Source organism: Protopterus annectens, chromosome 7.part0 (genome assembly GCF_019279795.1).
Source record: "Protopterus annectens isolate FY-2018-M chromosome 7.part0, PAN1.0, whole genome shotgun sequence".
Classification (NCBI taxonomy): Eukaryota; Metazoa; Chordata; order Ceratodontiformes; family Protopteridae; genus Protopterus; species Protopterus annectens.
This window is the reverse complement of record NC_056739.1, coordinates 1,976,801,481-1,976,826,692: the sequence shown is the minus strand read 5'-3', so window position 1 is coordinate 1,976,826,692 and position 25,212 is coordinate 1,976,801,481. Positions and strand designations below refer to the sequence as shown.

Here is a 25,212-nt window from a genome sequence, read left to right as displayed (position 1 = left end):
AGTTGGTACTGATATAATATCAGTGCTCCATTTAATACATAGTTGGTACTGATATAACATCAGTGCTCTATTTAATACATAGTTAGTACTGAAATTATATCAGTGCTTCATTTAATACATAGTTTGTACTGCTATAATATCAGTGCTCCATTTATTACATATTTGGTACTGATATGATAACAGTGCTCTATTTAATACATAGTTGGTACCGATATAATGTACTTTCGGTCATGTTACTTGTACTGCTTTATGTATTGATGAACTGTATATTTTTGTGTATCTGTGTTGCTGCTGGTTTGTCTCACATCATGGCTAAAAATGGTCCCTGGATAAGATCAGTAATTAAGAAATGTAAAATAAATAAATAAAATAAAATAATGCTTTGCAGCAACTGGGCCTATATGGCATTATTTTCTAAAAAAATTATAAACCTGCCCTGTCTTTATACACAGATAGCCTAACTAGCCTTGCTGCACAGGCTGATTGCATGCTTGAACCCTTTTATCATAGCAGACAAAATGTACATTACTACAGTGTTCTGGAACCATTTCTATAAAGCTTTTCCCTTATTCACCCAACTGCACTGATTACTGTGGGACATTGCTCCATATTAGATATGCCTTTCACACTGCTAGACGGTAAGTGGGTACTCACCATCAACTTCTACAGCTTATTCACCTTCAACTGACTAAGAGATGCACGTGTTCCCTATCTTCATCCCTGATCCACTTTTATCACCATGAAGTTCCATGATGGGGAGAGCACTCCTGCCTTGGTCATTATTACTCTGCCTGGGACTATCCCATATATGATTTACGCCTGCACTAGTTTTACTAGGTCTTTCACCCAGGGCAGACCTTCATACACAGAACCTTTGAGCAGTAGACCCAATTTAGATGACAGAGCAAACCATTCAACAGTCAGGAGATGCCACCCTTCAAGAAATATTTTAATGCCCCAAATATATCTTATGAAATGGATCTGTAAATTGTACATAATACCATCACCTCGGCTAACAGGAAAGTGCCTGACATGATGCAGAACCTGTAGCAGGATCATCTTTACAAATTACATGTATAAGCTAAATGATAAGTGTAGTTTAGCCCAAGAGTCAAATAAGTGATTCACTTGAGAATATGACATGTCATAGCAATCCTGACTGTTTTTGTCATTGTAGGTCTCATCATAAAACCCATCGATGTTTACCATCCACTGCTTGTAAAGAAACATCCACAGTAATAGACAACTCATTCATCTTGACATATGCAGTCTTGGTCTTACTGATACAGAATCAGGAAATATCTCCAAAGACTTTCAAAAGCCTTTCAGAATCATCAAGGCAGCTAATGGGGTTCCTCACCAGCAAAGCACTTTCATTAGCAAAAAAGTCTATTCCTGACAATAGTGGAGATGCAATGACCCCTCATCCCACCAAAGCTCAGTACAAAACCTAGATAAATAAGATGGGGGGTATAGGGCACACTCGGTGAGTACCGCTTCTCAAATTAAAATGAGGACGTAAAGCTTAATATATCACGAATGATGCGACTGGATCAGTATACAGAACCTTTATCCAAGCCATAAAATTTGAATCAAACATATTCACTCCAATCAGTTTGAAGAAGACATTCCAGTGCAGAAAGCCAAAGGATTTTTTTATATCATGGAGGAGTGCTGTGGTTGGAGTGAGAAATGCCCTTGCTTCTTGATCAAGTCTATGATGCAACCACCAGCAGTCTGCACACTGTCATCCTTTATGGGACAAAGCCTATGCTGCTGAGTTCAGTTTAGGGAAGAACTTTTACTAAACTGTCAGCTAATACTCTAGCCACTGTCCTACTATTGATACTACTGTGGTCTTGATAGCCATACTGATCAGGGAAATTGTGAAGAAATTGATAGGTTCGTTCTTGTTGAATCCTAGTTTGGAAAGGAGTACAACAACCATTATCATTTCCCTAGAAGTAGGAAGAAGGCATCCTAGCTGAAAGGAAACTAAATATATACCAGCCACCTAACAAAAATCAAAAGACAAACTTCTCTACCCAGTGACATATCCCTTATCAACCAACAAATGGCTACCAAGAGTTCAGTGTTTGCACTGTGCAGCTGGGGCCTTCTATCTCTAACAACTCATCCTCCGTTATCCCTAATGGTTATTCTTCAGGGAATGGACCTAAGGTTTTATCCAGTTGTGAGCCCTACATCAAGATTTGAGAAGATCATCATTACAACATGAAATTATCTTGTGAATCACTTCCCTGTTGTTTTCTCTCAACTTTCAGGCTTGTTCAGTGAGACAACCAGGCCATCAGTCTGTATAACTTTGAAGTCCATTCACCACAGGGCTGAACCCTTCTTTGCCATTTCCTTTATAATTCAGGCTTCAACGTGAGCACCATCAGATATAAATTGCTCAATGATAACATAGTCTAAAACTGACATTCCTGTGTCCCCTGTTACAAGAATCAAGTCTAGCTGATTTTTTGTCGTCCCTTGGGGAGCAAAATGAGTTGATTCAATTACACATGGTGCTTTACCCTTCAACATTAGGACCTGCAGCCAAGTCTTTAACTGGGCTGCAATATTTACATTAATCTTTTTAGAACATGTACATGCTTGCTAGTGTGTGTGTAAGAATGAATACGGGGGTGCCAGTGCCAATGCGATACGTGCGGTGCCAGAGGTGATTACCACAGGAAAGTGCAGATTAGAACTAGTGGTAACACTGCGTCATTCAGAGATATGCAAATTAGCCGATAATGAGGCCTTTCTTCATTGCAACTAATCATGTCTCTGAACTTCACTTCCAGTGATCACAGAAACAGCTCCTTCTGGCTGTAGCTCTTAGTGTCAGCAGTGTGATACATTATGAACTGCAGGGATTGTTTTCCATTGCATATGATCACCAAATGAAATACATTTTCTTCCTGAAATACTTATACTACACCTTAGCCTGCCTTTGCTACCTGGACACTTTCCTGCTGCATAGCTTGCAGCTGTGAGACTCTTCAAATATATGCAGAATTATATACCAACAAAATGATGAAATTAATTTCACATCTGAATAAACTGTCACTACTGCAACAGGATAATTTGCAGTATTTTTTGCACATGTTTCTGCATTCAACAATATTTGTGAATTTTATGAAACTTTCTACATGGCAGTTATGTATTTAATATGTGTATTCCTAAATCTCCATTCATGAGAGTCCATACAGACATTATTTGTAAAATATTCTGTCTTTTTTTCTGGTTAATTTCATGAATGCCGTTGTATGTGTGTTCTTTGATATTTTATTATAGACAGCAGTCTTGATGTCAGTATGAAGTTATGTACTGTGAAAAAGCTGCAATATAGTTCAGTAAAAACAAATTATTTTGTTCACAATCCACATTAACTCATCGTACAAAATGTGAATTATATGGTTTATAACTTATTCAGGTAATGTCTGTGTGTGTTTATGTTTTATATAGTGTTCATCCACATGTGGAAAAGGCCTGCAGTCACGAGTAGTTCAGTGTATGCACAAAGTTACCGGTCGTCATGGTGATGAGTGTCTTGATACAGACAAACCACCAGCCTACAGGCAATGCCATCAGGAAACCTGCAATGAAAAAATCAATGTCAATACAATTACATCACCAAGACTTGGTAAGTGTAAATGGCCCCAAAGGAATTGCATGAGATGTCAGTTTTTAATAAGCCAGGAAGCCCCTTTTTGGAGCAGCAATAGTCAGTATCACCTCTTAGGTGTTGTGGCAGGTTAATGCATATATACCAGTATAGTTGAGCTAAAGGCTCCTTCTCCAAAGTTTGTTAACTTTTAGGTCTTTTAAGTAAATCATCGCAAGAAGCTCTAAGTCCTCTTGTAGATTACTAGTTAAATGAAAATCGATAATGTTTGTTTTCTAGAGAGATCCACTTTAGTGACATTAGGATTTTGCAGTTATGTTTTCCAGCTATGACTTCCGCTGCAAATCTTGATCTAGAATTATATGTGGCTCAAAACTTGGTCATCAAGAGAAGTCTTTTGATTGTTTAATGAAGTTGCATGTCACCCTGTCTGCTCCCTGTTGAGTTGAATTTAGTATTTGGCTGATTAAGAAAAAAAAGTCTATGTGAGTGACAAAAAAATGAGTCAGTAAATGTCACAACGTCATGGCGATGGCTGAAAAAAATGAAACGCTAGTTGAATTAATAAGTACTGAAGGAGAAACGTGCATATAGCAACCAAGATGATTGAAAATCATTGTAGCAGTGTTCCATTAATGGTAAACAAACAAACAAGCAAACAAATACATAAATAATTTACATGAATGTTACGGAGATATGAAAGATTTGGAAGGTGTAAGTTTGGATTATGGTGCATACTCAGTATGTTAAGATGAATGCATCAGGCGACTGGAACCATTTGAAGTTGATGACACTGAGTTTTTGCAGAATCAGCAGCTTGCCACAATGCCTATTCACCAGCAGTTATTCAAAGTGCAAAGTTATATGCCTAACTTGGGTAGTCAGGTGGAATATGAGCAGAAAAAGCTGGATACAGTGAAGGTCAAGGCTTGAGGGGGTAATCTGACACTGATTAGAGTACTGCAAGGAGAGGACAGTTTAAATTTATGGGTTTTGTGAAACCAAGATTGTGGCACAGCAAGGTTACAAAATCATCATTGAGCAGTGATCATTGAAAAGGTGACCAAGTCGTCATCGTATCAGTGAAGACATATGGTAAACCCATAGTAATTTCAGTACAGTTTGTGTCTACATTAGCAGGTCAAATGGTGCGTGTGGATCACGTTTATTCAGATGTAGGTTTTCAGTACAGATTGCATTTATGGGTGTTATCAGAGAGTGCAAAACATATAAATTAACATATAAGTTCTCTTTCCCATCTGTATTGAGGTTTTACACATTAGAGGGTGCCTTGACATTTACAAATGTAGAAAAAGCAAAGACTAGTTTATAGGATTTGCTGCTACAGTCATTTCAAGAAATAATGGAAGCTAAGCATATGGGAACTGCAAATTCTTGTGACTCTTCCAGTTCAGTTGAGGTGACAGGGAAACAGAAGCAGCAGAAGTTGGGCGGAAAAATAAGATTGGTTTGAGGCAGGCCACCTAGACAAAGATGGTAGGAGAGATTTAATTTAGCTATGTATTAGCAGTCAGGGATATAGGTTCATAGGTGGGTACTAGGCAATCATCCCAAGGGCCTAAATAAGCCTAGCCAACAAGGTTCCCTGGCTTGCCACCCAAGAAAGTTAATTTCCTGTGCCCCTGTCGAGCAGAGCCACAGAAGTGATCCCCAGGGTGTATTTCCCATCCACTCATCAAGATTTTTCTTGAAGAGTGCTAATGAGGAACTTTGCTTGACACAGACGGTTAGCTTGTTCCAGAGTATAGGAGGTCTCTGGGACAGGAATCTATCCCTCCAGCATATTCTGTTTATTGTAGTGACACGGTTTAGGTCCCTAGAGCGTTTAGCTCGGAGGGATTGGGATTTCTTTAGGTGTAGCATGTCCAACAGCTGTGGGTTTAACATAGCTTTATAAGTTAAGCAGAGATCTCCTCGGAGTAGGTGATATGCTACAGAGTAAAGCTAGAGTTTTTTGAGATGGTCAGTGTAGGGCATCTGTTTGAGGCCAGTAATCCTCTTTGTGAGGTACTTCTGTGGCCTTTCCAGCTGCTGTAGATGTCTTGTGAGGTACATTCCAAAAGGGTCATTGTACTCTATAATGGGTCTAATAAGTGCAGAATAGAGGGGAACAATGACCTCTTTTTTCCTGGATGAGAGCCCTATTGTGATGAGGTGTGCCACATAGAAGGATTTCCTGACTACTGTGGCGATGTGATTATCAAAGGAGAGACTACTGTCCACCTGGGTCCCAAGGTTTCATCACACATTCGGCGTTAAGTAGACTGCTGTTTATGTGGTAGTTCATGGGTGCAGAGTTTTTACCAAAGGGGATGACAATGCACTTTTTGGCATTGAGCTTGAGGCCATGCCTCTGACACCAGGCATCTGTCTCAGTGAGGCCCTTCTGTAGGATGTACACATCATTTGGGGACTCGACTATGGCTCCTAGTTTGCAGTCATCTGTGAACTTCGTTGGCCAGAGGCCTTCTGTATTAGCCTGTACTTCAGAGAAGTAGACACCAAACAGGAGAGGTCCCAAGACTGAAACCTGTGGTACTCCTCTTGTCACTGGGTTGAAGTCAGATTTGGAGTCTGCAACTTTTACAGTGTTGGTTCTGTCAGTGAGCCAGCCGGCAACCCATCTTGTGACGTAGGGATTTATACCTAGTTTAGTGAGTTTAGCGACCTTACCAGCCAATCAGTAAAACAGTTCATTGTACCTATCCAGGCATGTCCAAAGGGCAGTTTCAGGTGTACTCTCCAGTCCAACTGGTGAATCTGGACATTTTGAGGCAATGTTACAACTGCCTCATGTACACAGACAACCCTCTCCTCCTACCACCAAACACTAATACATGCGAGAAATGCAATTGTACAGCCAAACTGGAGGCTAAGCTCTCTCAACCCAAAACTGGATCAGACAGTCAAGAGGAGAAGAGAAATACTTGCATCACACCACCAGTCTCACATAGATCCATTAAACCAGCACCAGCAAAGAACACACATAAATACACGAAAACATACTCAAAGGCTCTAAGTAAAAATCTGCAATAGCAACACAGACCTCCAAAGCAGACATCCAAGCAACCTCCACCCCCCCCCCAACACAAATCATGAAACACATACTTCACAAAACCAGTGTGCCATGCAATCACAGCCCTTAAGGCAAAATAACATACCCAACACACTAGTAATAGGTGACTCTATAGTCAGGCACACTGATGTCCCACTCAATAGGCTGAACAAGGAGAAGGTTACTGTTAGCTGCCTGTTGGGTGCCAGGATCCACCACTTAACACAAGCACTCAGGTCACTCCAGAACAAGTACAAATATGACTCTGTCATTGTCCATGTTGGTGTGAATGACCTGAGCCGTACCTCCCTGGACTACATGAAAAGAGACATGGAAGAGCTCTCTGATCACGTAGCCTAGGCCGGTATGACCCAGACCCTGAGTAGCATCCAGTCCTCACCAAAAATGATACCACGGTATAAAGAAAAAATTATCAATTTCAACAATTGGCTAAGTTTCTGGTGTCATTCAAAGGGGATCCAGTGTCTGTCTGCCTGGGATGACATGCTTGACAAGCCATGCTGCTTCGCCAGAAATTGCTTACACCTGTCACCCTTAGGCTTTTGAATACTGGCCAAGGCTCTTGCCACCCCCATAGTGCCTTTTTTAGGCAAGGCTCAAAAGACGAACCCACTGCCATAAATAGCACAAGTAACAAAAAACTGAGGGTAATGCTACTCAATGCCAGAAGTCTAAACCTCAAAATGCATGCACTCGAGGCACTCCTCAGTATGGAGAAAATTGATATATGTGCAGTAACAGAAACCTGGTTTAAGACTCCAGAGAGCACCCAAGCATTACAAGGCTACAACTCATACCATACATTTTGGTCACAGAACCCGGACAAAAATACAAAAGGTGGGGGCGTATCCATATTCATCAAGGATACCCACACCTCCAGGTTAGTGGCACAGCACAATGCTTCAGAGATATCCACGTGCAACTAACAATGGGAAAAACTGCAATTTAAATTTTATCTTGCTACAGATCACCCACCATGTCCCAGGACCCCCATTACACATTTCTGGAAACACTGGGAAACATAAAGGTCCTACCAAACACCCTAATATTGGGTGATTTCAATTACCCAAATATTAACTGGGAGAACTACTCAAGTACTAACTCCCTTGCTCAACATTTCCTAGAATTTATAAACTCAAATGCCCTGGATCAACTGGTCAACACTCCCACCAGAGGTGACAACATATTGGACCTGGTCATCACCAACATGGGCGACCAGTGTTCCACACCAGAGGTCAACCCCTCACTGGTTAGATCTGACCATAAAAAAAATCACTCTGGATATCCACATTCCACCCCCACCCCCGGTCAAGGAAACCACCGTGAAAAACTTTTCAAAAGCAAACTTCACATTACTTAAGACCGAGGTGGAAAGTTTCATAGTCCCCATGCTAAAGGATAACACTGTCCAAGCTGCAAAATCCTTTACTAATGCATTCTACGGGCACCTACAAGAATCCATGAATCATGCTATCCCAAGCAAAACCAAGACTCACTCCTTTAAGAAAGGGAAACCAGTCTGGTGGACCCCTGCCATAAACAAGCTATACAATAGAAGGAGGAAACTAGTACAGAAAAGAGTGAAATCCGAAGAAGGGAAGACATCCCTGATCAGTATCAGCAAGAAAGTATGATCCCTCATAAAATCATCCAAGGCTAGGTTCGAAAGAAAACCTGCCAAGGACTCCAAAGATAACCACAAGGCATTTTTTAGCTGTGTCAAGAATCTAAGTGGCAATGCTCAGATCTGCTCGGAGTTAGTGCAGAATGGCACAAAATACACTGAACCAACCAATATCACCAACATCCTGGCAGACAGGTTCAGTGCAAACTTCAACCCCCTCTCACCCCCAAAAGGGCCCATAACCATACCAGAAGAATGTAGAGCCCCTGAAATCATAGACACTCAGGCTAAAACAGCCCTCTCCAAAGCCAAAAACACAGCATCAATGGGACTGGACAGTGTCCCAGGCTGCATCCTACATGAGTTCAAAGATGAACTAACCCCTCACCTAAACACACTGTTCAGACTCAGCCTCTCCACAGGCTATGCACCCACAGAGTGACGCACAGCAACAGTTATTCTGCTCCACAAAGGTGGTGCCACAACAGATCCAGGGAACTATCGCCCTATAAGCCTGACTAGCTTGGTCTGCAAGGCTATGTAGTGCATCATCATGGAACCCATTAACAGAGACATTAGGAACCTCCAAACACTGGACCCTACCCAGTTCAGCTTTGTTAAGGGCAGATCATGCCTCCTAAACCTGGTGAACTTCTTTGAGACAGTTACCAAGGCTATAGACGAGGGAAAGGTGGTACACACAGCCTACCTAGTCCTCGCAAAGGCCTTCGACACCATTCCCCATTCTGGTATTATAGACAAGCTCACCAGCCTGAACATAAACCCCTACATCACAAGATGGGTTGCCAATTGGCTCATAGACAGAACCCACATGGTGAGAGTTGTGGGAGTGGGAGCTAGGTCTGACTCTAAACTGGTTACAAGTGGTGTTCCCCAGGGTTCAGTCCTAGGACCCCTCCTGTTCAGCATATACTTCTCAGAGGTACAGGCAAGCACAGGAGGACTATGGGTGATCAAGTTCGCAGACGATTGCAAACTAGGGGCTATAATTGACTCCCCAGCTGACACAGACATCCTCCAAAAGCATCTCACTGAGACAGATACCTGGTATCAAAATCATGGCTTCAAGCTAAATGCCAAAAGATGCATAGTCATCCCCTTTGGAAAAAACAAAGTACCCACAAACTACCACATAGGTGGTAGTCCTCTAAATATGGAAGACATAATAAGGGATCTGGGGGACCCAAGTAGATAGTAATCTCTCCTTTGATAATCACATTGCCAGAGTGGTTAGAAAATCCTTCTATGTGGCCCACCTAATCACAAAAGGATTCGCATCCAGATCAAAAAAAGGCCATTGTGCCCCTCTACTCATCAGACCCATCATAGAGTACAACACCCAATTTGGGATGTACCTTACAAGACATCTGCAACAGTTAGAAAGACTACAGAAGTACCTCACCAAGAGGATCACTGACCTCAAACAGATGCCCTATGCAGCTCAACTGAAGAAATTCCAGTTGTACTCTGTTGCATACCGCCTACTCAGAGGTGATCTCTGCCTGACATACAAGGCCATGTCCAACCCAGAATTGATGGACATGCTCCACCAAAAGAAAACCATATCCCCTTCAGCCACACACTCTAGGGATCTAAACCTTACCACAACAATAAATAGGATGTGCTGGAGGGATAGAATCCTGTCCCAGAGACTTCCCATGCTTTGGAGCAAGATTCCAATCTATATTAGGCAGAGCTGCTCGCTAACACTCTTCAAGAGAAACTTGACAAGTGGATGGGGAACAGAAAGTTTACCCCGGGGATCACTTCAGTGGCTCTGCTGGACAGAGGCACAGGGAACTAATTTAAGGGGGCGGCAAAAGCCAACACATTCTGGCTAGGCTTATAAATGCCTTCAGGCAGATAGCCTAGTACTTATCTATGAACCGATGAACTACTAGGTTGTCAGTTCACATATTACACCTCCTACACAAATCATGTACTCAGTACACAAACCATCATATGTATAGGTACCAGTTCACATCAAACAAAGCCCCTCTATAAGCCTGTTTATGCATAGCCTGGATGACTGGATGGGAAACTGTAAATTCTTGCTGGGGATTTTATCTATGACCCTCCTAGATATGGGCAGTTGTTGTTAATCAAGATTTCTAGTTTAGGCAAGATCCTTTTTGTTGGGTTTCTCTAATATTACATTGGGTACACACGGCTAGGCTTATAAAGACCTTTCAGTCAATAGGCCAGTAACCACCTATGAACCTATTTTCTGTTTAGCATTTTGCAGTTGCTCTTCTTATTCTGTGTGATTCCCCATATTTTTGGAATACTTCCTCAGTCAGTCCCTTTAAATAATTCTTGTTACTACTTAACCATATCTCCCTTTTTTATTTCCACCATATTTTAAACCCACTTTAAGTTTATCCCATTCCCTAGCTATATTTTCAGAAGAAGTTTCTATCTTTTCTAATAGTTCCTGAATAATTTCTACTACCCATTCCTTAAATTCCTCTCTTTTTAACAGATAGGTGGGAAACTGACAGTCTCTCATTTTATTTCATTACCCTGTGTTTTTCTTTGTTGTTATTGGCACATTATCTGAAGTACTTTATTGGGTGCGTATCAAGACCTTCAGTTAAATGCACATGTTCTGTGAAATGTAAATTCTGTCTAGCCTAGACCAGTCCTTGTATCTTGGGGAATAATATGTAACTTCACTCCGAACTCCTAGTATTGAACTCGCATCTTACATGCCAAATATTTTGATACATTTTCTTTAAAAATCTGTCCTCCTTTGTTGTATTTTACCTTCTGGGCCTCCCCCCAGACACATATTCACTGTTGCATATCAAATTCCAGTCCTCACCTATGAGTAATATTCCTTGCTGAAAGGTGATTATTTCTCCCAGAATTTTCTTAAGCTCTATTATAGCAGTTTTTGGTGGAATGTAAGTATATGCCAGTGTAATCCTCTTCCCTTGTCAGTACCCCTTAGTACTACAAATCTACAATTATTCTCTTTTGTTTACCCTCTTCTATAACTATTGGAGCTCCTCTTGCTGTTAATATAAGTACTCCTGTCTTCCTTTGCCCCAAGTATTCCTCTGAATAACCATCCTTAAAACCTTTCTTCAGTTATTTCCATGTGCATAGCATGTAGTCTAGCTGTTTGCAATCTAATTTTTTAGTATAGTTCACTATTTTTCATATTTATGTGTGAAACCATTAACATTTAAAGACACTATAGAAAAGATCATATTCTTGAGAAATTATTATTCCCACCATTTATGTATAACTGCTTTTTTGTTGAATGTCTAGTTCCAGCTTTTGTGTTACATGCGTGTACTGTTTAGCAGGTTAATTTTTTATGCAGTTGTTTCTTGTCATCTCCGTTTGAGCCACTGTCGCATCTTGCAGAACTTTGTTTTATTGAAAACCCTCAAACAAAAATACACACACACACACACACACACACACACACACACACACACACACACACACACACGCATATACACATACACACACACACACACTTCCAATACCTTCCCTAATACATATTAACTTAATAGCAACATACAAAACTGTGTACATCTTCAAATATTGAATTTTTATCCTACTAATAGGAACAAATATTCCAAACTGACAGCCACACACACACAGACTTGAGCTGACCTAAAAGGTTATCCATTCTAAGATGCATGGTACAGCCTGTCTGCTAGAGACATGAAAACAAGACACAACTCTTTACTAGAAAAAAGCCTTACAATAGTCAGTATTTTTCATTTACTTGCTTTCTCTTAAAGCCGGTTACTAGATTAAGCTAATGGCCTTAACTCAGCCCTTTCCCTGTGCAAGAATGAGAAAAAAACACACTATTTTTTTTGTCATGCACTTTTAACCAGATGCTTCTTTTTACATTGCAATGCCTACATTTCTTAAAACTGAACAAGGAGAAAGAGAGAAGGGAGAAGAGAAAGGAAAAGGGAGAAAAATGTTTACATTAGTATCCCCATTACACTTAAAAATAACTGAAAAAAAATACTTTATATTTGGGACTGACTAGATGAGAGAGAGAAGGCCTGTCTCTAACTGAATTAAACTGGTGGGGCATCAAGAACTGATCGGATTATCAGAATCATTGGAACTGAAGACTGTTTTTCTTTAAAAGAAAGAGTGTATTACTTTGAATGGTGCCCCATAAAAAGTATTTATTCTTATGATAAAAAGTCCTGTGATAGCCTCTTTTTCATTAGAGAGAAATAGTATACTTAATGGGTACACGTACTTAAACTTTGTAAATAATAAATTCTGAATTATTTTAAGTTTGTTACATTAATGAAACCATAGCTATTAATGGTATAGAATATGTGTGTTCCATTTACTTATTTTCTTAAGTGGCAGATACAGCTCCTATGATAAGCGATAGGCAGACTTTGACTACTGTCACATTTAAAACATGTGTAATAAGTAGGCATTCAAAAATCAAAATTTAATTATGGTAAAGACATTATTATGAAGAAAACTAAAACTGTCTTACAGTAGTGTTCATATAGATTAGACAGGGACATCCTCTAAGAGTTTCATAGTAACCAATGATTTTAATAAAGTAATGTTATATGTAGACAGTAAATGTTTAAATAGACAGGGTTTAAATCAGAGAAGAAATTAGCAAGAATGAAACATTAATGTTGCTTACAGAGGGAGATAAAATCTTGGTTAATTTAAGGATGTTGGCATAGAGGTGAAATTAATGTATTTTTGTCCAACTCTGTCCACTATCATAAACAAAAATATTCTACTCAGAAACCTAAGATCTCAAACACAAAGCCTATTTAAATGTTCCCCTTTCAAACAGCTGTTTTTCGTATTCACTCTACTTACTCCAGGTAGCTGTAGAACTCCATTCCAACCAACCTAAGAAATGAATCTAAGCACAGCAAATTTAGTGAAAGACTTAAATCCAACTTATCCTCTAATTGGATCAGCTCATGTTCCACTTTCCGATGACATTATGCATCACTTCATCTACCACTATTCACCCTCATGAGACCCCATCAGATCTATTTTCAAAATGTTTCTCGTTTCTAGTAAAAACTACAACCATATATCCTCAACTTCTTACCCCATTTATTATGCTGTTATAATTCTCTATGTATATAGATTGCACTGTTTTACCTTGATCTTAAGTATTTTATTTTTATGTTTTGCATTTTGCAGCATATTCTGTGTTATAGTTTATTTATTTATTTATTTATTTTACATTTGTTGACCGGGCTAGTCTAGCTGGATATAGATCCATTTTCAGCAGAGGCCCGGGGAGAAAAGCTCCACACAGATAAACAAAAATATAAAATGTATAAAAATATTGTTACATGGTAAATACAGGATTAATAAACCAGATAAAACAGGAAGTTTTTACATTTCAGAGAACAGAACACATTAAGAAAAGTAACAGTGAACATAATATTGCTTAAGAAAGCTAAAACAGTTATAATAATACATATGTAATGGTGTTTTATGTATATGCATTGCCTTGACTTACTTTGGTCTTAATGCAACATTTATGTATTCATGTTTTATTACATGATGTGTTATAATTATGTTTGTAACTGTCTTTGTAACCTACTCATATTTGAGGAGCTTTTTTTGTGGTCTCTGCTGAAAATGGGCTTTTCCTCATTTGGACTACACCAGTACGCACATTCACAAATAAATAAAATAAATTTTTTGTTAGCAGTATTCTTCAGTTGAAAAACAAGGGAGTTAGGAATGATTAGTTAAATAATAAGGGCAACATTACTAAATATGTAAGGGCAACAGGGCAACTTTCCTAAGTATGTAAGGGCAACTTTCCTAAGTATGGGTCAAAACAGTTATTAAAGGAAATACAATAACAGGGGTTCATAGGCTCATAAATGGTAATATATATATATATATATATATATATATATATATATATATATATATATATATATATATTTTTTTTTTTTTTTTTTTTTTTAGATACAGAGATTTATATGCACTGTAATGGGTTAGGCTGACTGTGTCAGAATCACACAAACAAGAATAAATTTCAGACATTTCGATTTGTAGGAATAAGGGTACTGTCAAGCGTATGACATTATTAAGGACAACAACTGTTTGGAGGGGGGGTTGAAGATGTTTTAATATTAAAGTACCTCCAATGAAACCACATGGGTTTTACCCAGAATGACTAACTTCAGTTTTATGATCCTGAAACAACTTAAGTAGATAGCTGTTACATGCCATTCTCTGCTGGGATTCAGCATTGACATTGTGCAGAGTTTGTCCCCCTCTCTACCTACTACTGTTTTTTATGGTACGTCGCTGAACCCATGAATAGTAGAAAATTCCAGTCATACTCCTGGTAGTGACCAGTGATTTGTTTTACTTTACTTCTCTCTATGGTCTAAAAACTAGTTTTTATTATTACTTGGTTTGTTTTTCCACACCTGCTAGTGCTTGGTATGTTTTCTTAAGTCCCCAGACAAATCTTCCCTAAAGGCTATAACTTCTAAATTTCTTACATTTGGAATTAAAACTTATATGAAACAATGTATGCCTGCACTTCAACCTGGTACTGCAAATGAAGCTGTTGCCCATACGTTTGAGATTGCTGCTGATTTACCATGCACATTTTAGCTGAAACTAGATATGGAGCTGTCTGGACCAACATCAGCTATTTTCAAAATTAAGTTAACATTAATTTCTATGCAGAAATTTAATGAATCTCAGTCTTCTGAGACAAAGACTGCCATGAGTGAATCGTTTAGTAAAGTAGCTGTCTTGGATATTCAGTCCTTATATTTATGGGAGTTCCACGGGTCAGCACCAGAGCAATAAACTGTTGAGCCAAATGGAACCTCTGGAGTATTGTTCCAAATATAACCTTAGAATATTTAGAAATGTGATAGAATCAGAAGCCAATGGCATATTTCATTTCTTTATAAAATACTGACTGTCACTGTCTAGGAATTTCAGTCAGCTACCATGGTACTAGACTGAGCCCACATATCACTGTACCATGTTCTATTAATCTACTGCTTCTTAAACTCAAAGACAAGGTGACTGTTTTATGTGCCAAATGAGATAAAATCAAAATGATTTACCTAGGCAAAATTATTCACTTTGATAATGCCTCCTCCTTACAGGTAACTGCACAAAGAAGAGTCTTTGAGAGTGATAAAATATAAGGGTATCAAGAGTTCTCAGAGATTTCCAGCCAGACTCCTTATCCCCTTTAAATGGACTTCTTGCAAGCAGATTGTGTAGAATTATTATGTTCATAGGTAGGTACTAGGCTATCGGCCTAAGTAAGCCTAGACAACAAGGTTCCCTGGCTTACACCACCCAAAAAAGTTATTTTCCTGTGCCCTTATCAAGCATAGCCACAGACGTGATCCCCAAGGTGTATTTCCTATTTCTCATCCACTTATCAAGATTTTTCGTGAAGAATGCTAATGAGGAACTTTGCTTGACATAGATGGGTAGCTTGTTCCAGATCATGGGAAGTCTCTAGGACAGGAATCTATCCTTCCAGCATGTCCTGTTTATTGTGGTGACAAGGTTTAGGTCCCTAGAGCGTGCAGCTCAGAGGGATTGGGATTTCTTTAGGGCAGCATGTCCAACAGCTCTGGGTTTGACATAGCTTTATATGTTAGGCAGAGATCACCTCGGAGTAGGCAATATGCTACGGAGTAAAGCTGGAGTTTTATGAGACGGTCAGTGTAGGGCATCTGTTTAAGGCCAGTAATCTTCTTTGTGAAGTACTTCTGTGGTCTTTCCAGCTGCTGCAGATGTCTTCTGAGGTACATTCCAAAAGGATCATTGTACTCTATAATAGGTCTAATGAGTGTCGAGTAGAGGGGAACAATGACCTAATTTTTCCTAGATAAGAACCCTTTTGTGATGAGGTGTGCCACATAGAAGGATTTCCTGACTACTGTGGCAATATGATTATCAAAGGAGAGACTATTGTCCACCTGGGTCCCCAGGTCTCTTATCACACATTCAGCATTAAGTAGACTGCCACCTATGTGGTAGCTCATGAGTACAGAGTTTTTACCAAAGGGGATGACAGTGCACTTTTTGGCATTGAGCTTGAGGCCATGGCTCTGACACCAGGCATCTGTCTCAGTGAGACCCTTCTGTAGGATGTCCACATCATTTGGGGACTCAATTATGGCTCCTAGTTTGCAGTCATCTGTGAACTTCATTAGCCAAAGGCCTGTGTACTTCAGAGAAGTAGATACCAAACAGGAGAGGTCCCAGGACTGAACCCTGTGGTACTCCACTTGTCACTGGTTTGAAGTCAGATTTGGAGCCTGCAACTTTTACAGTGTGGGTTCTGTCAGTGAGCCAATTGGCAACCCATCTTGTGACATAGGGATTTATACATAGTGAGTTTAGCTATAATTCCAGAATGGGGGATGGTGTTGAAAGCCTTGGCAAGGTCTAGATAGGCTGTGTGAACCACCTTACCCTCGTCTACAGCTTTGGTGACTGCCTCAAAGAAGTCGATCACATTCAGGAGGCATGATCTGCCTTTCACAAACCCGAATTGGGTGGGGTCCAGAGTTTGGAGGTTACCAATGTGTTTGTTTATGAGTTCCACGATGATACATTCCATGGCCTTACAGACCAGGCTTGTAAGGCTAATAGGGCAATAGTTCTCGGGATCAGAGGTGGCTCCCCCCTTTGTGGAGTGGGGTAACTGTTGCTGTGTGCCATTCAGTGGCGACAAAGCCTGATGTGAGACTATGATTGAACATGGTGCTTAGGTGGGGAGCCAGTTCGTTCTGAAGTTCGTGTAAAACACAGCCTGGGATGGTGCCCGGTCCCATGGATGGTGTGTTTTTGGCTTTACAGAGTGCAGCTTTTACCTGTGTAGTTGTGATTACAGGGACTCTGCATTCTTCATGTATAGATATGGGCCCTTTAGGGGGTGAGAGGGGCTAAAGTTAGCACTGAAACTATCTGCCAGGATGTTGGCAATATCAGTTGGTTCTGTAATTTTCATGCCGTTGTTCTGTAACTCAGAGCAGATCTGGGTGTTGCCATTGAGATTCTTGACATAGCTATAGAATGCTTTGTGGTTGTCCCTAGAATCAGTGGCGATTTTGTTTTTTAGCTAGCTTAGGAGGATCTTATAATGGATCTCAGCTTCTTACTGAGGCTGACCAGGGAACTCCTCCACTCATGGGATTTTACTCTCTTTTGCAAAAGTTTCTTCCTTCTGTTGTAGAGTTTGTTTATGGCAGGGGACCACCAGATTGTCTTCCTTTTTTTGGAGGATAGCATCTTGGTTCTTTTTGGGATAGCACGATCCATGCACTTGTGTAAGTGCTTATAGAGTGCATCTGTGTAGTATTCAGCAGTCGTAACTATATTGTCCATCTGCATGGGTGTCAAGACGTATCCTTCTGCCTGTAAAATCTATCAAATAGATTATTCATAAAAAAGGAGAGTGGGCATTGAAGATGACAAAAACACTTATCAAAAGGACTTGTAAAGGTGCAGAGGACAACCTCTAAAGAGAGGAAATTGTTGTCATATACAAAGTATCTGGGTTAAGGGACTGATCCCAATGTTGGTGATTGCCACTAAGCAAGATTTTAAATTTTTAATTTAAATTTTTTCTGATTGTCTCAGAAACTTTATAGTTCTAAGGTTTAGAATGGTTAGACCTGACTAAACTGTGGAGAATGCAAAATATACATACCTGATAGAAATGCACCACTAAAAATAACATTTTCATGGTTTATAAGTGACAATAGTTAAACAAGTGTCCCTTTTTGAAGTTTTAAGGGCAGATTTTTGAGTATATTTTTAAGTGGTAGCTAGCTGGGTGGTGTATGGGCAAATTTATGACGTCTGAGCACAAAATATTGAATTCTGGCCACTCTGCTATATATATATACACACATACATGTTTGAAGTTTGAACTAAATTTGTCTGCTAGTAAATTGCCTATGTCCAGGAATTTAAAATCATTTACTATTATTCTATGCAGTGCTGCAAATTGTTTCTGATGTTTCTAACATAGTTAAAGAAGGCTTTCTGGTTACCCTTCACCTAGCTGGTTATTTTTTTACCTCATATCTGGCTTTCATTGATTTGATCAGGGTAATGAGCTCCCTATTAAGTTTAGCAAGAGTGTCTTTAGCATCTTGAGAGTTAAATTTATTTTTGCAGGCAATATGCTTTCTTTTATTACAGAGCCTGTTATATTTGGGTTCGACTAAATGAAATGATTCTTAAATGTGGCTTTCTATTTACTTCAGAGGGGGTTAGATGTTTATGCAGCTATTTACATGTGCATAGGATTTGACAGTAAAGGATTCCACATAATTCAGGCCATCGATTAGTTTTAGTAGATTAATCTTAGCATAATCTCTGAAAACAGAGGTATTGGAAGATGCTTTTGGCTTCAGTCTTCTAATGAATGTGACTGATTTGTGGTCCAGTTTAACCAGGGAGGAAGTGGCAGTTGGTGGACACCAACGTTGTCCCATATTGTTAAGGACCAAGTCCAGGATTTTCTCTCTCTTGTTGGGTACAGACTAACTGATCCAGATATCCTGTATGGATGAAATCCAGAACTGTCTGGGAATACATACTCATGGATATACAAGTTTCCCAGTTAATGAAGGAGTAGTTGATTGAAATTTCCTAGAATAATGGTGTTGGCTTAATGCATAGGGACACCACATTATTTAGGTAGGAGATCTGGACTGATGGGATACATAGAGGGGACCTATAGTTAGGTATGACACAGTAAGGAGTTTTGTTAATGCTATAAGTTGGATGCAGAAGAATTCCATGTCATTATCTCACCTAGCAAGTCTGGAGATGAATTGTTCTTTAAGAATATGTAGACACTATCACCTTTTCATCGCGGGTGATAGGCCTGAACTTGTGGCAGGTATTGAAATCCTGCATTAAAGGAGTGCTGTCATCGGTCTTGAACTAGGTCTCTGTAATGATGCATATATAGATGTTTTCCAGGGGAAGCAGTGCTTGTAAGGAGTTGACTTTTTAGCTTAGGCTCTGAAAAGGAAATTGGTTATTTTCCAATTCATGTAGCTATAAAATTCAGTATAAAAACTGTAAAAGTTTCTGAATGCAAACACACTACTTATTAAAGCAGCATCATGGTAGGGAATACTTCAGTACAGAGAGATTCAACTATATACATAGCCATGAGTTCCTTTATACCTTTCTGTCAAAAACAAACACACACCATGGTCACACAGAGTTTACAGTTGTAACTTTGAAAAAATCTATTTATTTTTTGCACTAAGAAGTTGAGGTGTGTGTGTGTGTGTGTGTGTGTGTGTGTGTGTGTGTGTGTGTGTGTGTGTGTGTGTGTGTGTGTGAGAGACAGAGTCAGAGAGAGACAGAAATCCCCTTAGATCTAACAGGTGGAATTTATTTTCAAGTGCATTTTTAAGGAATTGTGAGCTTCAAGGGAAGCAAAGGTTACTGCTGCTCATGCTAAGTCTGCTTAAAATGTGCAACTGTTTTGTTTAGCAAATGGTATCATTATTGTGGTACAGAATTTTAAAGCAGTGTTAGCATAGCAGGTAGCATGCTTGCATCTTGATGCAAAGAGCTGTAGGTTCTATTCATACAGCATATACATTTGTATTTTAAGGGGGTATGGTACTGCAGTTCTTAGTATGCCTTCCTTTGGATGAGACACCTAATAACTATGAACCTGTTTTTCAGTTTGCCACCCATTCCCTATTGCAGTATACCAACTTACCATTTATTTTAATGCAGCACAGGCAATTTTTTCTTCAAGGGCAACAGGCACTGAATTTGTAAATGAAACACTGAAATATAAAGTTTTCTAGCAACAACCTCTTCACTGGTTTCAGATCTCTTTAATGTGGAATTATTCAGATGACGTTTACTTCTGCAGAGATCCTGCATATTGATTGATATTGGTGGATTGTATGACAAGTTTGAGTGGCCCTTTACGGTTGAAATGTTTTGAATTGGGCAGGTTGTCATTATTGGTTCATATGATTTTTTCATTGCTTAAAGGAAAAATGTTCAGAACTATAAATTTAAAACACACTCTAACAAGTGGTGCTGTATTATACAAGGGATATAATTCAATTATTATATAGTATAATTAATACAGTCAGGAAGGTGAATCAAAGAACTTTTGCATGGTTCTAAAAATGTGTGCAAGGAGCTTATGATTTGAAAACAGCCCAAAGGTAAACTTAACCTGCCACTGGCCAGATGCATTTTCTTTGAATGTGGGTTTCAATGCTGTTTCAGTGAATGTGGGTTTCAAAGATAAAGTTTTAATGCTAAGTCTGTTTTCATTGTAAGACTATTGCTTTGTTTAGGTTTAGTAAATGTCTATCAGTGTTTGTGCTATAAAAGTTGTAAATAAAATCCAAATATCTGGAATCATTGTAGAAGTAAAGCATAAAACAGAATGCACACTGAGAGATTTGAACAGTGTCTATGACAAATGGGGAGAAATAGCCAAGTAATGGGACACTGGAATGGCTGCATGCGTGGAGGGGGTGGGGCTATGTGGGCAGGGGGGTGGGGCTGTGTGGGCAGAGGGGGTGGGGCTGTGTTGGTGGGTCTTTGGGTGTGCACCCCTCTGCAAAAAATCCTGCGGGTTCCCTTGTTTGCAGCTACTGACCCCATTGTGTTTGAATGTGCAAATTGTGATTTGTTTGAATCACTAATGATCTCTATCCCCATATATGCTGAACTTTTATTCTTGTATATGTGTATTTGTATAGTTAACAGTACTAATCCTCTCTTTCTATCATTGATGTATGACTGTAGCAGGTACTTGTCTGGACTATTTTAGCAGATGTTAGAAATTCTGCACAGTATGTTGGCCTACTGTATTGAATCTAATGCGCTTGGATGAATAGGTGGATTGACATGTTGGCTCTGACGCAGATGTATCAGTTATAACAGTATTACCTTGCAGCCTTTAATGTACCTTTTGATTCCTTCTTCCCTGTAACCCAGGTGCATTATCTACCGTGCTCCTTGTGTTACATTTTATGGGAGTAGTATGGCCAGGGATCAATGCAGCAGGCAGAATCCTTTTGTCCAGATAGCTGGTTTACTGCCCCTGTAGAGAACCTGCTATACCTAGTACACCCTGCTTGCTAACACTCCCACACCCACAAACGCACACACTTTGTTTTGACTGGTTGACTTCAGCATGTATTATGTTTTGCTGCATGCATAGTGAAGACCAAACCAAAATAAATAGTACTTCTAAATTAATATTTATTTTATCCTTCTTTTCAAAGCTGCCCTTACATACAAGTGCACTGGTGATCAATGGACAGTCTACTGCCGAGTGGTACAAGAAAAGGACCTGTGTCAGGACATGCGATGGTATCAACGTTGCTGCCAGACCTGCAGAGACTTTTATGCCAAGAAAATGTCACATATGAGTTAATGATGTCAGCATTACCACCTAGAGTATTTCAAATGTGTGTGCACCAAGTCTGGAACACGTGGACATGGACACTGGAATCAGTAACAAGCATGATTACGGAGTAAATTCCAAAGTGCAAGGAACAAGACTTGAAGAAACCGCTGAAAACTTGACTGTTCTGCTGAGAACTCAGCTATTTCATTTTTAAAAGAAATCATCTCATGGTGTATATTATATGGGGTTTCTACATGCCTGTCACCCTCTTCTGTCTGTTGATAACATTGCCAAGTTTAATCCATTACTGCTGTATCTGCTGGTTGGCTAGTGATTATAAGACAAAACCATGGCCTAACCTATACATCTCTGAAGGCACTTGTGAACTTCTGTACACACAATGGAAACAAGATATAAAAAGGTATCTAATGACTTCTAAGTTCTTTAAGTGCTTGTAGAAATCCCATAAAGAAGCATATCTGTTAGTGGCAGGTACGAAGTAAATATGTGAGCTGGCTTTAATACTGTCTGAGTTAGGAGCCATGCACTGAGAAATATAGTGCTGTTAAAATACCCTTAAATGTAGCAGAGAAGAAATATTTTAAGCAAGTCATTATTAGAACATGTACTGAATCACCCAGGTCCATTTATTTTTTATCTCAGTGGTGCTTTTTAAGTTTTGTGTTTATACTTATTAGAGAAATATAGTATTTTCTGAGTCAGATGTGTGTTAACCACTTGTTCTAGGTTAGAATGTGTCACATATATATATTTTTTTCATATAGTTCGATGCTAGTATTTATAGAAACATCACACTGTTCTGTAGTTTGCCAAAGAAAAAAAAAAACTTTACCAAATGTTCTTCTTTTCTTCTAAGACAATATTTATAATGTTTGCATCTGTCTCATATACTAAAGAAATGCACTATTTTGGCAGACAAGCACACAGCATGCGCAGCACAGAACACAATATAACATTAATAGTCAATGTCATCCCACTTACTTGTTAAATAATATGCTTTATCTGAGGTTTGACTTATATTACATTTTATATTGAAATAACCAGAATAGCCTCAATGTTTTACTAAACATTTATTTGTCTTATCGAAGAAATAATGCTGCCCTGCAGCTAACTTTTCAGTCATCACATTGTAATTAGCAGTAATTTTTCATTTTATGTGGCTCAGTATGTTAGCATCACAACATGGACGACATGAAGTTAAGAGCTGTGGCAATATAGCAAAACTGCATAACTTTTTAAGGAAAACAGTGAAGAAGCTTCTGAATTTATTATTTTTTTTTTTTTGGAATGATCTCGTGGACCTGATTTTATGTTCTTTAAAGCTTAAGTCGTACTGGTAAAGTGCTAATTACTTTTGCTGAGCCACTGAAAACACTTTTTTCTGTTGAATTGTACTCTTCCATATCAGTGGTTAATTAGACTTTCTTCTACCTTGTAGGTCTTTGAATTAACAATATTCATTTTAGGCTTAATGTATTAGCTGGAAAATGTATTCGGATGTTTGACACTTCAGAGAAGAAAAAAAGTAATTTTTGCAAGCTCCAAGTATCCAGTTATTTTGAATTAATCTGTAAGAGTGACAGGTTATTGGGGTTACAAGCTATAATAAAACAATTCCCAGTCTTCTGAGTTCACAGCTGGAAAATGGATATTAGTGCAGCAGCACTTATATGCCATTTACTTCCATGTGTTGTTTTTTTTGTTGTTGATTGCTTGTACTTAGCATTTATAAATAAGGACATAAGTAGAAAGTATCAAAACTGAAAGACTACAGTGTGGTCAAAAAGAATTAGGAATAGATTTTTGACTTAGCAGCATTCCATGCAAAAATGCTTGTTTTCATTTTATTTTTAAATTTGTTTTTACCCTCCACTCACACATTAACCTCAGAGACTTTGGTAACCCACATCACTTATTTACTCTGCTTATGCTGGCAGTTACCCCATTTCATCCTACAAGGTTTCCCTCTTTCTAGTACAGATGTTGTCTTAGTGACACCCCAGTCTGGAGGGAATGGTTGGAGGGCTTTTGGAGATGAAATACTTATGATTTGATAGGATGCATTGGCCTTGCAGGCTGACCTACGCAGAGACTTGGCTTTAACACAGCATATAAGCAGGTGTCCTGATGCCTTAAACATGTCTATTTGGAGTACCTACCTGAACTTTAGCTACTTAATATCAAACTTAGGCTTAAAGCAACAAAAATTAGCAGTGTGAGGGAAGCTCATTCTGGTCACAGGTCTACAAGGCACTTGTATTTCGACCATTTCTCCCCACAACATTTGCCCCATGCTCTATTTCCATTTATGAAATGAGTAAGTGAAGTTCTTTAATCTGACTGGTTCTTCTTTGAACATTAGTCTGATGGATAGGAAAACAAACACCTGACTACAAACCCATACCAGTTACTGTCATTTAATTCACAAAGATGATCTTCCACCAAAAACACTGCTGTACTTTTAACAGATGTTTAAGGCAGGCTGTAAAATAAAACCGCCTTGAAAAGAAATGAAAGAAGAATGTTTTATTTTATATGCTGCCATAATAAACATTCTTTCTCTACTCACATAAGCTAAAATTGTGACTATTTGCAAATTCTCTTACAATTTCTTGAATGGCACTTGAAAGTCTGTCGCCCCTACACTATCCTATTAATCAGATGAAAGTTCTGCTTGGCAAACTGCTAACTGACCGAGTCTCTATGCTTTGGAATGGCCTTTGTATCCAGTAAGCTGCATTCTGTCTGTGTAAAAGTAAAGAGAATGAGGACTTCATGTATTCAATGGCCAACATAACATTCTAACATTCTGTACCTTCAAGAGGAAATGAATGAAGTCCCCCCCCCCAAAAAAAAAAGAACAATTCACAAACTTAAGAAATGCATGGAATATGCAAGCAGCTCCATCAAATTAGTCAGGCTCACCTTAACAGAATTTGATTTATTTATTTAGTTAAACATTGTTGACTGGGTTAGTTCCACTAGGACAATGGCTTCTTACTGACTAAGGAAAATATAACCAATGCACTGAGGAACTTCCCCAATTCTTTTCAACAAGTGCCGTGAGATCTTTTACATCCATCTAAGCTCAGGCAGATGGGGCCTCGGTTTAATGTCTCTTCTGAAGGACAGTATATTATTACGGGTGTATATCACTTAATTAAATGGTTATTACATTGAATACCTAATGATCAAACCTTATTCGTTGAAGTTACTATTAATCAAAGTACCTAAACATTGAATATACAGTTACTGAAATATTTTTGTTGTCCAACACCATACATTACAACACTGTGAAAAAGAAACTTTAAAGAACAAACATCCACAACACTGTACAAAACGTTTCTAAACACTACTATAATGAAATTATTTACAACTTTAATGTACAAACCGCACTACAAAAA

General features: G+C 38.9%; 1 protein-coding gene across 2 annotated transcripts in view; it reads left to right on the top strand.

Moving 5' to 3' along the window:
• Window positions 1-24,655, top strand: part of ADAMTS17 (ADAM metallopeptidase with thrombospondin type 1 motif 17) — a 3,302,852-nt gene extending 3,278,197 nt beyond the window's left edge. For both annotated transcript variants that reach the window (XM_044078403.1, XM_044078402.1), the window contains 2 exons: window positions 3,478-3,655; window positions 21,663-24,655. In XM_044078403.1, coding sequence (XP_043934338.1) covers window positions 3,478-3,655; window positions 21,663-21,814 — 330 coding nt within the window. In that variant the 3' untranslated portion in view covers window positions 21,815-24,655. The remainder of the gene's footprint in view (window positions 1-3,477; window positions 3,656-21,662) is intronic.
• The last annotated feature ends 557 nt before the right edge of the window (window positions 24,656-25,212 follow it).